The sequence below is a fragment of the Vipera berus genome (genome assembly GCF_964194415.1).
Source record: "Vipera berus genome assembly, chromosome: 7".
Lineage (NCBI taxonomy): Eukaryota > Metazoa > Chordata > Lepidosauria > Squamata > Viperidae > Vipera > Vipera berus.
In genome coordinates, this window is record NC_138209.1 from 9,671,533 (window position 1) to 9,688,590 (window position 17,058).

General features: G+C 43.3%; 1 protein-coding gene across 1 annotated transcript in view; it reads right to left on the bottom strand.

Moving 5' to 3' along the window:
• The window catches only part of ANTXR2 (ANTXR cell adhesion molecule 2), a 151,175-nt gene extending 134,843 nt beyond the window's left edge, over positions 1-16,332 (bottom strand). Inside the window, exons 1-3 of the mRNA XM_081332803.1 lie at positions 16,036-16,332; positions 7,880-7,951; positions 3,738-3,809 (exon numbers count right to left, since the gene is read on the bottom strand). Coding sequence (XP_081188929.1) covers positions 3,738-3,809; positions 7,880-7,951; positions 16,036-16,160 — 269 coding nt within the window. The 5' untranslated portion in view covers positions 16,161-16,332. The remainder of the gene's footprint in view (positions 1-3,737; positions 3,810-7,879; positions 7,952-16,035) is intronic.
• Between the last annotated feature and the right edge of the window lie 726 nt (positions 16,333-17,058).

Sequence of the window (17,058 nt, forward strand, 5' to 3'; positions counted from 1 at the left end):
AAAGAAAACACAGTGGCTTCCACAGAAAGAAAAAGAGGACATTACCATCTGGGTTGGAATATTCTAGAAGAGGAGGAGGGGGGAAAGAGAGGAGGAAGAGGAGGAGGAGGAGGAGGAGGAGGAGGAGAGAGAGAGGGAGAGGGGGTGATGGTGGCAGTGGTGAAGAAGGTGGAGGACCAGCAATGGAGGCTGCTGCTTGAGTGAAAGAAAAGAAGAAAGAGTTGCTTATCATACTTTAAACCAGACATGTCAAACACAAGGCCCGGGGGCCGGATCCGGCCCGCAAAGTGGTTTCATGTGGCCCGCGAAGCCATCCTGGAAACAGTGAGGGAACGGCCCCCACTGCCTTGGCCCTGGCCCAGAGACCCTCCTTCTGCCAGAGACCCTCAGATCTTTCCCACTCCTGCCCAGGCCCCCATAGGCAGCCTTGATGTGAACGATGTAGAGCTGGCCACGCCCACCCAGTAGGCCATACGCACTCTAGCCACGCCCACCCAGTAGGCCACGCCCACCCTGGCCATACCCACCCGGCCCCGAGGGTAACCGCAATGCTGATGTGGCCCTCAATGAAATTGAGTTTGATACCCCTGCTTTAAACAATCAATAAAGCTCAATTTTGCAACACCCATATTTTCTGAGGTGGTAGGCACCCAGAGACACTCCTTCCTGCTGTGTTCTTTTCATTCACCTATCAGTTCTCTTAACTCCAAGATGGTTCCTCCCAGACTGAACCTCTAAGCTGATCGTGAACATTCACTATGTTTTGAACGGTGAAGTTCCACATTGGTTACTTCTGTTATGATTTTTCTTAGTTTGAGATACAAGCACAGAATTGTATCGTGACTGCTAAGATTCTCTGAATCGAAAAAGACTAATGAGGAAAGATATATATTTTTCTGAAGGCATTTGGATTCTACTTCAGCAGGAACGGTCCTTTTAAAGAAGAAACAAGTGTGGGGGGAAAAGTGAGAGGTCACAAAAAACGTACAGGTAGATCAAAACCAACTTTAGATCAGAACTGAAGATTGGCAAGAAAGCTAAAGCTGAGAATGATATGGGGTGAGAGGTCGAATGAGAAGAACCTATTTCAATACGTTCCAAAAAAAGGAAGAGAGAAAATCAATATGCCAGAAGCTCAATAAACACAGAATATTATGATACTAACAGAGAAAAAGTCAACTCCCACTTTGCTCTAAATCTTCTCCAACAAGTGGAAATGTGTTTCATTGGGGAATCGGGTAAAACCAGACGAAGGGGTCGGATTAAAACTCGCAGAGGAAAAGAGAAAAGTGAAAATATTCTAGAAAATAGCTCTTTACTTTAAATGAACTAAAATCTCCCAAGACACATTGATTGCACCTTAATATACTTAAAGAACTTGGCGATGACTTGATTCAACTTTGATGTAATATCTTGAGATACTACAAGGTTAGAAAGCAGGAGACTATGAGTTCAAGTCCTGCCTTAATTATGAAAGTCAACTGGGTGACTTTGGGCCAGTCATTTTCTCTCAATTCAACCCACTTCACAGGGTTCTTGTTGGGGGGAAAATAGGAGGAAGTCCCAAAAATGCTTTATCTTTTTTCCCCCCAAAAAACCAACTGGACTTTCTTGGGTTTTTTTCTTAGAAAACATTTCACTTCTCATCCAAGAAGCTTCTTCAGAACTGAAGAACATCTCTGATAAACTCTCAGCAGGGGTCTTCAAACTTGGCCCTTTTATGACTCGTGGACTTCAACTCCCAGAATTCCTCAGCCAGGCTTACTGGGCCCTTTTATGACTCGTGGAGTTCAACTCCCAGAATTCCTCAGCCAGGCTTACTGGGCCCTTTTATGACTTGTGGACTTCAACTCCCAGAATTCCTCAGCCAGGCTTACTGGGCCCTTTTATGACTTGTGGACTTCAACTCCCAGAATTCCTCAGCCAGGCTTACTGGGCCCTTTTATGACTCGTGGAGTTCAACTCCCAGAATTCCTCAGCCAGGCTTACTGGGCCCTTTTATGACTTGTGGACTTCAACTCCCAGAATTCCTCAGCCAGGCTTACTGGGCCCTTTTATGACTTGTGGACTTCAACTCCCAGAATTCCTCAGCCAGGCTTACTGGGCCCTTTTATGACTTGTGGACTTCAACTCCCAGAATTCCTCAGCCAGGCTTACTGGGCCCTTTTATGACTTGTGGACTTCAACTCCTAGAATTCCTCAGCCAGGCTTACTGGGCCCTTTTATGACTTGTGGACTTCAACTCCTAGAATTCCTCAGCCAGGCTTACTGGCTGAGGAATTCTGGGAGTTGAAGTCCACAAGTCATAAAAGGGCCAAGTTTGAAGACTGGCTGAGGAATTCTGGGAGTTGAAGTCCACAAGTCATAAAAGGGCCAAGTTTGAAGACTGGCTGAGGAATTCTGGGAGTTGAAGTCCACAAGTCATAAAAGGGCCAAGTTTGAAGACTGGCTGAGGAATTCTGGGAGTTGAAGTCCACAAGTCATAAAAGGGCCAAGTTTGAAGACTGGCTGAGGAATTCTGGGAGTTGAAGTCCACAAGTCATAAAAGGGCCGTTTGAAGACCCCTGGTCTAGAGGAAAAGATACGTTATACTGCAAGTGATGGAAACATACAGGTTTAGCAGAACATCGTAAAATAAAATATACTATTTCTTTCATGTTGCAAAGGCAAAAATAGAAACTGCAATGGCAAAAATAAAAATGATGAAACGTGTGTTGCAATGTCTTGACACTGAACACAAGGGCATGCAGTACAGAGTTTGTATCATGATGTCACCGGGTATGTTTCTTCACCCTCCGCGGCGGATGCCCGTTTTTTTAATTCTTTCCTGAACATGAAGCTTTTCGCCCCCCCCCCAATACCCCTCTCAATTCTGAATCCTTTCTTCCTCGCTGGAAGTAATTGTGTACACATCAAAACATATTTAACAATAAAAGCAGATATTTGCACAGTTGAATAAGGTGATGGTTTGCTAGAGCAAAAGCAAACACACAACTCCTGAAGAGTTGGCTACCTTAAAATAACCGAGTGAAATCTGGAAGGTTTGTGAAATTCAAGACAAAAGCAGAGGAAGACAATCCGTTGATGGCAACTTGGAGGCTGCTTCACAGTCACAAAATAGAACATCTCAGTGGAACATATGCAGAAGCATCTAACACCTCTGTCTTTCAGCAAAGGCACATTTTTATCCCTCACAGTTATCATGCTGGTTGTCTTCCTTCCAAACCGTACTTAATGCTCATCGCGCCAAGTCCTTCATTCTTGATGTCAAATTTGAGAAGGCACGTGGCTCTCTCCCAATTAATACATTAGCAACTTCTACGTGACTCAGCATCTAGAGCAGGGGCCTTCAAACTTGGCCCTTTTATAACTTGTGGACTTCAACTCCCAGAATTCCTCAGTCAGCGTGTCTGGCTGAGGAATTCTGGGAGTTGAAGTCCACAAGTCATAAAAGGGCCAGGTTTGAAGACCCCTGATCTAGAGGGCTAACTAGATATGATTCTGAGCCAGAGGATTTGCATCTGACTTTAAATGCCCTTAAGGAGATATTCAAAATAGCAATTCAACATGACCATGCGTGTGTCAGGAAAACAGATAATCACCAAGAGGGTCTGAATCAGACCTAATGCTACTTACCCAATTATTACAATTGTATAATTTTAATTGCTGGAAATGTTTGCAGTTCTGTTGATTTTTTAAAAAGTATCTAAAAACTGGCAATGCCGACATTTACTTACCTATCTTCTGTTAACGGCAGAATCACAGTTGCTTGCATGGAAAACACTATGAAGGATATTCTCATCCGTGGGCTTTTAAAGATAAGAAAGAAAATCATTAACCTCAGCCATATAAGCCAGAACATTTCAAGGATTCTTTAATTTGACCTCAATGACAGCTGTACACACAGAGAACTATCTGATATCCAGCACATAATATGTCGGTTGGCAATTATATATTTCACCTAAGAGCTTTATCCTGAAAACAGAATAAATAGGGCTAGATTTGGTGCTATTCTCTAAGCTTGGTCGTTTGCCTGCAGACATTTCATTATTCAACTGATGATGTTGCCTAGTTGGGTAGTGAAATGTCTGTAAGTAACCAGGTCAGAGAACACAAAAGCTGCACAGTTAAGTCCTCAATTACAGATATTCTCTTATATTGGATCTGCTTGATTTTGCTCAATTCACATTCTGGATCAAACAAACCAGTTCTTAGTAATCAAGCTGCTGTTTTAAGAGTTTAGACCGGGGTGTCAAACTGCCGGCCCGCGAGCTGGAGCGTCACAGAGAAACCGCGCCCATCCCATTGCCGGCAATGGGAAAAAGTTCTGATACGTCGCGCGACGTCGCATGATGTCGCGAGTTTGACATGTCTGGTTTAGACCATTGTGTTTGTGTCTATTCAGTTTTGGCCCATAGAAGCAATTATGGGACCAATCAAAGGACTAAAATTGCTTTTGTGACTGCTGTCCATTGGTAGGAAATGATGAGGTATAATGTGCACATTTGAGACCAAACACTGGAATGAGTTTTCCACTCAAAGGCCAAACTGAACAAGCTCCAATCCTTATAACAATGTCCAAAACAAAGTTGTCTATGATTCTAAAACCTGGGGGGATATTAGAACATACAGTTGGAAGGGATTTTGGAGGCCTTCTAGTCCAATTCCCTAATCAAGCAGGAGACCCTATAGCAGGGGTAGGCAACCTCGGCTCTTTTATGACTCGTGGACTTCAACTCCCAGAATTCCTGAGTCAGTTGACTCAGGAATTCTGGGAGTTGAAGTCCACGAGTCATAAAAGAGCCGAGGTTGCCTACCCCTGCCCTATACCATTTCAGACAAATGGTGGTCCAATCTCTTCTTGAAAACCTCCAGAAATGAAACAACCACAACTTCCTGAGGCAAGCCATTCCACTGATTAATTGTTCTCACTGTCAGGCAAATTTCTGCTTAATTCTAGATTGGATCTCTTTTTAATGATCTTCCACTCATTACTTCTTGTCCTGCCCTCAGATGCTTTGGAGAAAAATGTTAACTTTTCTCTGTAACAGCCCCTGAAGTACTGGAAGAGGTTTATCATATCACCTCTATCTAGTTCTTCTTTTCATTATCATTCATCATATGGGTTTAGCCTCCAGTCCCCTAATCATTTTTGTTATTATTCTCTGTATTCTTTCAAGGATCTCAACATCTTTGTGTATCATAGTGACCAGAACTGGACACAGTATTACAAGTGTGGCCTCACCAGTGCTGATCTTTGATCTCTTGAAATCCTATTCACTATAAAGCCATTCATTTAGTGACCATTGGAAGTTACAACAGCACTCAAAAAAGTGATTTACAACTGGTCCTCACAATTACAAATGCTGCAGCATCCCAAAGGAATGGAATGGAATGGAATGGAATGGAATGGAATGGAATGGAATGGAATGGAATGGAATGGAATGGAATAGAATAGAATAGAATAGAATAGAATAGAATAGAATAGAATAGAATAAGAGTTGGAAGGGACCTTCGAGGTCTTCTAGTCCAATCCCCTGCTGTGTAATCCCTCCAATTACACAGTCAAAATTCAGTCCCTTGGCAACCAACATGTATTTATGACAGTTGCAGCACCGTGGGGTCATGGGATCACCATTTGTGACCTTCCCAGCCAGCTTCCCACAAGCAAAGTCAGTGGGAAGCCAGATTCCCTTAACAACCTCAGTGATCCACTTAACAACCATGGCAAACAAGGTTGTTAAGCGAATCACAGCTGTAAAGATTGTGGGACTTGAGGAGGACTCATTTAACAACCACCTTGCTTAACAACAGAAATTCTGGTCTCAGTTATGGTTGTTAAGTCGTCCACAACCTCTATGTTGTTTCTCCTTGTGTAAAACACAAATAAATCCATTCGGCAGAGATATATTTTTCCTAGAAATTGTGAAGGATCACCTCAGAGCTGCCTTTGTACAATGCATACGTCCTACAATTTGCATGAGGGTGTAAGGTCATGTTACAGCCCAGGAAGGTCCAGAAAGACCACATCAAGCATCTGTCTCACAAGTTGTCATGAAATATGAAGCAGAGACTATTATCACACAAAGTGGGCTGTTTTGTGTCTGCTGGTTATTATTTAATCTGAGCCATCTCAAGCATTTTCCTCAGTAGATTTTTCTTTGTCTAAAGATAGACCACATCGTTGCCAAATACTTTTTTTTAACCCTTTTGTATGTTTGATTATTTTTTTTAATCCCACCATCAAGGAATTCCATTCTGGGAGAAATTCATAAGCATACGTTCCCATTGTTTTTTAAATATCCTCACCGCAGGTTTGAAGCTCTTAAAAAGAAATCAAACGTGTGTTATGTTGTAACTTCAGGCCTTGGTCGATCAGGCCCAGAAAAAAAAATGGAGAACAGATGTACAACTCGTACTGCAGTGATCTAATTCTCATAATGAAACCTGCTCAGAATTTGCACCATATGCTGCACGGAACAGCATTTGTCAACCATGGAACAGTCTGCTTTTCCCTTAAAGGAAGAACAGGAGTGGAGGGACAACGAAAACAGCCTCTAAAAGCTGTTAAGAATTATTCAACCAATGATTCCACAAATTCGTTTTTGTTCCAGTCAGTTTAGAAATGAAAGGGTGGAGTTCTTGTCGAAATCAAGAGTGACCAAAAGGCTTAGGAATGGGCAATCAGATCATTTTTGGAAGGAACAAACATCTCTACTGCCAGTAACTGAAATTCCAGATCCCATGGCCTCTACCAATTACTCTTTTTATTAACTTACATTATCCCAGGAAAGAGAATCCAATCAAATTGCTTTCCTTATTCTATAGAGGCCTTGTTTTCTGCCCTATGAAGATGGATGCGCTGCAATTAAGATTCCTATTCCACATGATTTTACACTAGCTGGTCAAAAACAATTGCCTAACTGTACTGTATTTTTCCATAGGAAACAATTAAGTGCAGTAATGTCTATGCAATTGCTTCCAGGACTCAAAAGGATCCCGTGTTTAACTAGACTTAAGTGTAGTCTATACTTTTAAAAATAATCAATTTTTGTCTGAGTAGCACAAAAGATCAAAATCATGCTGCCATAATAAGGCAGATGTTGCATACATTTGTGTAACAGCCTTGGGAAGACGTCAGAAAACTATAGAAAACAATAAATGCTTGATGTCCAACAGCTGCTTTCCTGAAAAAGTATAATTGTATAGTGAAAAAGAGAAGGAAAAGTGGGAAGGAAAACTAAGAAACCCAAAATCTATTTCCTGTTTTTGTTCTCCTTTTTTGCCACAGGACTGATTTAAAACAACTCATTTTTACATTCTGATAAATAGTATTTTTTTTTAATCTTAATATATTTTTAACCTCTTCCTGTCCTCCAATTTATTTATTTTTTTGCTCAGTGGCAGTCATTTTGGTCAGAATTGTATTTGATATCCTATAATGCAGGCTCAAATTCCACTCTTACTGGACATTTCTAGAGATATTCTTAGTAAGTGTTGGAAATCTGATCTAAACAGGCTCCCAACTTTTTTTTCAACTTGACCAACAAAACATACATTCTTATGTTGTTAAGAACAAGCCAGGCCTAGTTTCAAACCCATTTGCAATCTATGAAACTACCGGTATTCATAGTCTCCAGGGAAAACAGGAAATTAGACAAAATAGTTACCAGAAAAAAAGGAAATATAGTTCTTTCTAACTCATTCGACAGAGAATGAGGTGGCTGGATGGAGTCACTGAAGCAGTAGGCGTGAGCTTAAATGGATTCCAGAAGATGGTAGAGGACAGGAAGGCCTGGAGGAACGGTGTCCATGGGGTCGCGATGGGTCGGACACGACTTCGCAGCTAACAACAACAACAACTCATTTGACAACTTACCTCACAAATCTTTCTGTTAACTGCTTCACAAATTCAACAATTTCTGACCAGTGTGTTGTTACGCTCCCTGATCTACAAAAAAAAAAGCCAAAATTTCATTACGTGCCAATAAACAGTCATATTTCTTAAAATACGTCCTTGAAACACTCTTTTCAAGTTTGATTCAGACTTTCCTGCTACAGGTAGTCCCTGACTTATGATCGGTCACATAATGAGGGCCTGAAGTTACAACAGTCCTCACTGGGATACTTACAACCTGAATTCAAAGTTCCATCACACACACACACACACACAAACCCCCCCACACACACACCTTGAGGACACAAGATCATATTTTGGATGCTCAGCAACCAGCCCACATTCACAGCTGTTTATAGCATCCTGTGGTTACCACAATTTACAACTCTTTTGCTAGAATCTGGTGTTAATTTCTGGTTTCTGACACAAAACCCCCATTGCAGACAACAGATTTACTTAACAACGGCTACATTCCTTTAACAACCACAATATTCATTTAATGACTGCAATGATCCTTTAAAGACTGCTGCAAAAAAAGGTCATAAAATCAGGCATGATCACATAGTGACCTGCTTAATGACCAGCATGAATTACAACTGTAATTTCAGGTCCAATTATGGTTGTAAGTCAAGAACTATCTACATTATTGCCTTATCTAATTGTACTATTTAGAGGTGTATGTTAGCCCTCAGTTGAAAGTGATTGGTAACCATCAAGTAACTATAGTATTTAATATTTGAAGTAATAAACGAACACCTCCCCAAAGGAAAACGAAATTACAATTACAGTATCAGAACACTACTGAATTCAGAGTGTCATCACTTATGATCCTAGGTCAAGCTGAACATCAGCAACCTGTGGTTTTATGCAGAGATGGGTCTTGTGGGCAGAGATTTGTAATTACTGATCTAGATGATGGAATTAATGAGCTGTTTAATAAAATGTTATGATGACACAAGACTGAGAGGTTTGGGAAACACTTGGAAGACTGAACTGGGAGGAACAAGACACATGACACATGATTTACATTCAGATGCTTGACAACTGACTCACATTTATGATGGTTGTAGCGTTCCAGGATCATTGTGATCCCCTTTTGGGACTTTCTGACAAGCACAGTCAATGGGGAAATGATGTCGGATTCCCCCCCCCCCATTGAGAGAGGGCTGTTCAATTTTGAAAGAGGGGTCAAAGAGGCAATCTGTGTCAAAACTGAACAGCCCTCTCTCAACAGTGGCGGGGGGGGGGGGGAATACGACACCAACTATCTCCAGTCTACAACACAGTTCTTTCAGCAGTTCCAAGAAGGCTCCATACCCCTTTGCACTACTCAGATGATCCTGAAGAGACAGATAAGCCTCCAGGTAGCTTTAACAACTCGCTAAAACAATGCGAATGGACAGCTGTCTGCAAGGAGAATAAATCCTTCCGTTCCCCTACCATCCAATCAGAGCTGAAGAAGCTTCTTGGATGAGAAGCGAAACATCTTCAAAGAAAAACAAGGAAGTCCAGTTGCTTCGTGAAAAAGCATCTTTGGGATAACGGCAGTGATTCGCTTAACAAATGTGGCATGAAAAGTCGTAAAATGGGGCAAAACTCGCTTAATACATTTCTCACTTAGCAATATAAATTTTGGGCTCAAGTATGGTCCTAAGTTGAGCACTACCTGTATTTGGCACAGGTAAAATCGTACCTTACTTGGGGCGCTGCTTTTTCAGAAGAATATTGACCGATTAAAGAGGCCGCAGAGGAAGACAATAAAGTTTGGGACTACAGTGCAAGTTGAAGAAACTTGGGATTCTGAAGGAAAGAAAAGGCAAGGAGACAGGACAGCCATGTTCAAGTACATAAAGGAGTGTGGTCAAGAACTATTTCTCCATGCCCCCCCAAAACAAGGCCCAAAATAATTGGTATAAGTTATACTCACCTAAATTTTGTTTAAATCAGGGGTGTTCAACCTTGGCAACTTTAAGACTTGAGGACTTCAACTCTATATATTCTATATATTCTTCATCCTCCTTTCCAATTCTATAATTCTATCATTTTAAAGTGTCGTTAGGGAACTGATGATGCCTCACCCTGAACCAAATCAATCCCAGGGGTTTCATGTGGATGTTAAAGAGAAAGTGTGAACTAAGACTGGGGGGGAAAAAACCCCACAAGGAAGAATTCCCCAGTCTGATTCCCCTCCCCCTAAAATGATTGACACCTCTTGCTTCGGAAAGAATGGGGCTATTGAAAACAGTGCCTCTAATCCTTGCAACGGCCCAGAAAGATGTTATAATTAAGGGTATTGAACAGCATGGAGAAATGAAGTAAAACCAAGAGGGGTGTGCTCCTTCCACCAGTTTCCCACAAAAGTCATCCACAAAAATCAGGAATACTATTTCTGTTCCATGCCCAGACCGAATGCTGACATTGAACGGAAAGGGACAATTCGCCACAGCCAATTCACCACGGGACAACTGGCAGCCAATTCACGGTGGGACAACTTGCCCAATTTAATTTAAAACTATGAAAAAAAATATTTTCATTTTTGTCGTTCGCATTTCATTTCCTCCCTCCTTTTGCATTCTTTTCCTAATGATTCTATTTCACCATTTCTTCAAAATTATGTCGCTTTTGTTGCACAGCAAGTTGCCCTCCCCCACCCTCCGACGTGTTGGCCATGGCGAATTGTCCCACGGCAGGTTGGCTGTAGCAAATTGCCCAAGGCCAGTCAATTGTGGCGAGTTGGCCGGGATGAGATGGCCCTGGCAAATTGTCCTAGACCTGATTTTAAAAGTGTGTTTGAAAGGACTTAGCTAATCTCTTCTATGACATTCTGTAACTGAATTCCCACCATCTCCCAACATAGTTTCCTAAAAGGGGGCGGTTGGAAGCAGGCAGACAGATATCCAAACTAGGTGAATTAAAAGAATAGTGTGCAATGACTCCTACAAAGGAACCAACATGTCCACCAAAGAGGCATTGAGGAGAGCCAGTTTGGTGTAGTGGTTAAGACACCAGGCTAGAAAGAGGGAGACTGAGTTCTAAAAGTTGAGAGAAGAGCAACTAAGATGATCCAAGACCTGGAGGCTAAAACATACAAAGAACGGCTGTGGGACTTGGGTTTGGCTAGTCCAGGGGTACGCAACCTTGGCTCTTTTATGACTCATGGACTTCAACTCCCAGAATTCCTGAGCCAGCCATGCTGAGGGGAAAGGGAGAGGTTTCCAAGCTGAGCCATGCTGGCTCAGGAATTCTGGGAGTTGAAGTCCATGAGTCATAAAGCAGCCTAGGCTCTTTTATGACTTGTGGACTTCAACTCCCAGAATTCCTGAGCCAGCCATGCTGAGGGGAAAAGGAGAGGTTTCCAAGCTGAGCCATGCTGGCTCAGGAATTCTGGGAGTTGAAGTCCACGAGTTGTAAAAGAGCTAAGGTTGCCTACCCCTGGCCTAGGCCTAGGCCGCTTTATAACTCGTGGACTTCAACTCCCAGAATTCCTGAGCCAGCCATGCTGAGGGGAAAGGGAGAGGTTTCCAAACTGAGCCATGGTGGCTCAGGAATTCTGGGAGCTGAAGTCCACGAGTCATAAAAGAGCCAAGGTTGCCTACCCCTGGGCTAGTCTAAAGAAAAGAAGAAATAGGGGTGACATGATAGCAGTATTTCGGTATTTGAGAGGCTTCCGCAAAGAAGAGGGGGTCACATTATTCTCCAGAGGGCAGGACAAGAAACAATGGTTGGAACCTGACCAAAGAGAGAAGCAACCTGGAATTAAGGAGAAGCTTCCTGACAGTGAGGACAATTAACCAGTGGAACAGCTTTGCGTCCAGAAATCGTGGGCGTTCCATCACTGAAGGTTTTTAAGAAGAGACTGGACAGACGCTTGTGTGAGATGGTATACGTTCTCCTGCTTGAGCAGGGGGCTGGACTAGAAGACCTCCAAGGTCCCTTCCAGATCTATTCTAGTCTATTCTCTCTCTCAGCTCTGCCCACCTCACAGGGTTGTTTTTGTGGAAGAAACAGGAAGAGGAAGAGGAAGAGGATGTGTTGGATATGTTCACCACCTTCAATTACTTGTAAAAATAATAAAGGCAGGATGCAAATAAATAAATAAATATCCCCTTCCCCTTCCCATCTTCCGAATATCCAAAGAACTGTGAAGGGCATGGATCTAAATCACAAATGGTGGGGTTTATGCTAGAAAATTCCTTATCCACTTCAATTGAATCCACAAAAGAAAATAAATTCCTGTTTACGTTACAAGTCACCTTATCACAGTACCGTACTTGTACAAGCAATGGCTGTTCACATAGTATATTTCTCTCACTTGTTTCATTATTATTTGGGCTGATTTTCAAGATCCTCCTTTGGCAATGCAAGCATCAGCTAAAAGTATCTGCAACCACTTTCAAACTTGCAGGGGATCAAGAATGAAAACTGTCGAAAACTATTGTTATCTCACTATGGGACAAAACAGTGATGTTGCCAAAAAGGACCATGGTCTCTGTATCTTGCTGGCTTTTTAAAAATAAGAAAAATATTTGTTTTAGACTCAGAGCTCCCTGTATCTGCTGGGCATCAAAGAGGATCAGGAGACTGGAAAGCAAGACAACCCTTTGCAGGATTGATCTGGGCATTAATAATAACAATAATAATAATCTGGATAGTGGATGTGGATTGCCTGGAGACAGCAGAAGAGAAGAGAAAGAACTGGAGAAGATAAAATACAAAGACCTACAAATAGAAATAGAACGACTGTGGCAAAGGCAAGCAAGGTAGTACCAATAGTAATAGGTACCTTGGGTGCAATCCCAAAACAACTGGAACACCAATGGCATTGACAAATTTGCCATTAGTCAATTGCAAAAGGCGGCCTTACTAGGAACTGCTTCCATCCTGCAACGATATCTGTAATACCATTGAATCAAACATCCACATTTTGGTAAGGACTTGACAGGTAGACAAAAATGCCAAATCCAGTCTGAACATCTGGCTGACTGTGCAACAATTAATAATAATAATAATAATAATAATAATAATAATAATAATAATAATAATAATAATAGTAGTAATAATAATAATAATAATAATAATAATAATAATAATAATGATAATAATGATAATAATAATGATGATGACAATGATGGAAGGGACTTTGGAGATCTTCTAGTCCAACCCACGGCTCAGGCAGGAAACCCTACACCATTTCAGACAAATGTTTGTCCAGCCTCTTCTTAAAAACTTCCACTGTTGGAGCATTCACAACTTCTGGAGGCAGGCTGTTCCACTGGTTAATTGTTCTAACTGTTAGGAAATTTCTCCTTAGTTCTAAGTTGCTTCTCTCCTTGATTAGTTTCCATCCATATTTAAAGAGAGAACATCCACCAACTGAGGCTGTCAGATGGTTTTTATCCACATAGTCCTTGAGATACAGAGAATCCTTGACTTACAATCATTCAGTTACGGTTCAAAGTTACAAAAGCACTGAAAAAGGTGACTAATTACCGTTTTTCACACTGATGAAAGGGCGGAAAGTTGCAGCTTCCCCATGGTCATGTGATCAAAATTCAGATGCTTGGTGACTGGCTCTTATTTATGACGGTTTCACTGTCCCGGGGTCATGCAATCCTCCTTTGGGACCTTCTGACAAGCAAAGTCAGTAGGGAAGCCAGACTCATTTAACAACCGTGTTACTAACTCAACCACAGCAGTGTTTCCCTTAACAACTGTGGCAAGAAAGGTCGTAAAATAGGGCAAGACTCACTTAACAAATGTCTCGCTTAGCCACAGAAATTTTAGGCACAATTGTGGTTGCAAGTCAAGGACTATCTGTACGCCACGGAGATCCTGAGTGAAGTTCACTGTTGGCTATTAATATAGCCCCACTCTGGCACTGGAGGCAGAATTTTTGAAAGCTGCTTGTGCAATTTTTTTTATTGCTGTTCTTCAGGCAACGTTTAGTTAGAGATAATGCAACTGCTTAGCGAACTTTTTTCCTTGAAAGGTATCTCACAGTAAAGCACCATATTTGCCTTTTATGAAAAAATCTCTTGTTTTACTGCACACCCTTGAGCACCCGATTTGCATGCATTGCTTTTATAGCTCTCCTGATATACCCGCTCTTGCTTCCATACAGTACAGCTAAGTGGGCATGTTTTAAAAGGCGTTTTCGTTTTGTTTCTTTCAACAGACATTTTTCCCCACGCATAAAAAGTCATAAAAAGTCTCTATATTTCTCTCTTTAACACACAACGTACCACATCAACTTTAGCTTCCCACCATGGGTTGCAGTAACTGCAATCATTCAATCCACATTCCCTGTTCAATGTGCCATTCTTGGTCTCTGATACACTAATTTTTGTATACATATATGGCCTTGCATCATACAGATACTCCTCGATTTATGACTGCAACTGGGATGAAAATTTCCATTGCTAAGCCAGGCAGTTGTTAAGTGAGTCGCATCCAGTTTCAAAACCTTTTCGCCATCGTTGTTAAGCAGATCACGGCAGTGATTACATGAACCATCCAGTCATTAAGGAAACTTGGCTTCCCTTATAGCTTTTTGCTTGTTGGGAACTGGCTAGGAAAGTGGCAAACAGCAGTCACACAATTTTGGGATGCTGCAACTCTCATAAAGCTGCCAAGCACCTGAATTTTGATCACATTTCCATGGGGATACTACAGTAGTCATAAGTGTGAGACCAGTCATAAGTCTTTTTTCCCCCACTACTGTAACTTTGAACGGTGGCTAAATGCATGGTTGTTAAGTCAAGGACTATCTGTACATCCTACCAAACGGCCTCTTGTCAAATCACTCAAGTTCTTCTTATTTGCTGCACACAAAAGAACAAGCACAATCACATCCCCAATTAAGAGACTTCTTCTCTCTTCTCAAGGACTGGTCTACATAATAATCACATGAAGGAACAAAGGGGACATTAAGAAACAAAGGGAACATCCCAACCGTTCCTCTTACATCCCCTATGCCTGTTCACAAAGCATGCATGTCATTTACACAGGCTTCATCTTCGTCAGATACTGCCCTAACCTTCCAGCTCCTTATTCTTGCAAATTCAAGTCTCTTCCCCTGACTCTTTGACTTACAACAGTTCGTTTAGCGACTGTTCAAAGTTACAGCGGCTCTGAAAACAAATGCAGCATCCCCCCCCCCCCCATAATCACGTGGTTAAAATTCAGATTCTTGGAGAACTCGGCTCATATTTATGACCGCTGCGGTGTCCCAAGGGTCAGGCGTCGTGACTTCTGACCCGCAACAACAACAACAACAAAATCAGTGGGGAAGCCAGATTCGCTTAACAACCAGGGTTACTAACTTGTGAACTGCAAGGGGTTTCCCTAAACCACTGGGTCAAGAAAAGTCGTCAAATGTGGGCAAAGCTAACAAGCGCCTCGCTTCCCCGCAGAAAGGTTGGGCTCAGTGGCGGTCGTAAGTCGAAGTCGTAAGCTCGACTTCGGTGCAACGAACCTTTCTCCCCCCCCCTCCCTCCCCCGCAAAAGTACAACCGAAGCGCCTGCAAACCTCTTTTACCCTTCGCCCTTGAACAATTACAAACACGCTTTAGATAGAACTACGCCTCTTCTCAAGTTCATAAAAGCCCGGGGACTGCATAAAAGGGGGGGGAGGGGCATCCAGAGTCTCCCCTGGAACAGCTGCAACACGCACGCACACACACACACAAACACAAAGGGCCCCCAAGACCGTTTCCAAACGACCCGTGCCCGGGAAATCTTGCAGAGCGGGGGGGGGGGGCTGGATCTTTCTCTCTCTCTCTCTCTTTCTCTCTCTCTCTCTTTCTCTCTCTCTCTCTCCCTCCCCCCTCCCTCCTCCTTCTCTCTCTCTCTCTCTCTCTCTCTCTCTCTCTCTCTCTCTCTCTCTCTCTCTCTCTCTCCCTCCCCCCTCCCTCTCTCTCTCTCTCTCTCTCTCTTCTCTCTCTCTCTCTCTCTTTCTCTCTCTCTCCCTCCCTCCTCTCTCTCTCTCTCTCTCTCTCTCTCCCACCGGATTGCCAAGCGTGGGTCACAAGATCGCAGCGGAGTAAAACGGCGCAATGCTCTCTCTCTCTCCAGAAAGAGAAAGGGGGGGAGGGACCCCGGGACTCCCGCCAACGCATGCTCCCCGCTTTCCCACTCACTTGTCCAGCACGAAGTAGAGGTCGAAAGCGGACCCGCAGGACGGCTCCTCTTGAGCGAGAGTCCGCGGGAGAAGAAGAAGAACGAGCAGAGCGCAAAGCAGCGCCGTCCGGCCCAGCCGATCCATGGAGCCTCCGAGGGTCTTTTGCTACAAAGCCGCGGCCGAGCAGAGGCGGAGGGGCCGCGAACTCCCTTTGGCAACTCCTTCCGACGATCGGGGCTGGGTGTGGGGGGGGGGGGCTGTAGCTCGGGGCGCTCCGCGTTCCCCCCCTCCTTGGCCGGCGCTGCTCTTCCCCCAAATGTTTATAACCTTCTCCAAAGAAAAAAAGAAGACGAAACTTCTGCCTTGCTTTGTCCCCGCCCTCTTCTCTCTCTCTCTCTCTCTCTTTAGTCTTTTGGCAGTTCTGCACTTTTTAAAGCCCCCCCGCGCGCGCTCGACTCGCTTCGACCATCCTGACGACCGTCTGGTTATTAAAGCCGGGCTTCCTAACTTGGCCCTGGCTTTTCCTCAGTTGGGAAAAAACTCTGCAGTTCGGCGGGGAGGTGGACACAAAAATAGACGCAAACTGACATCCGCCCTGTTTGAGTTTACAAATAGAAAGGGAAAAAAAAGTTTATTCGACTTCACAACAAAGTCTAAAAAGTAACGGCTTGCAAAGCGTGGTGGATCCAGGAAGGCAAACAATGCAACGTAGCTAAAGCACTGAACCACACCCCCAAATTCCAAAATCACATATTATTATACGTCCTATCGCGACGCCCCATTCCCTCCCCCATGGCCCCATTGGCTTAGGCTTTGGAGGTTACAATCTATCAGAAGCGCCTGAACAGAATACATTATCTCTGCCCCTGTTTGCTCCTTAAAGGTAAAGGTAAAGGTTCCTCCGCACATACGTGCCAGTCGTTTCCGATTCTAGGCGCCAGTGCTCATCTCCGTTTCAAAGCCGAAGAGCCAGCGCTTGTCCGAGGACGTCTCCGTGGTCATGTGGCCGGCATGACTAGACGCCAAAGGCGCACGGAACGCT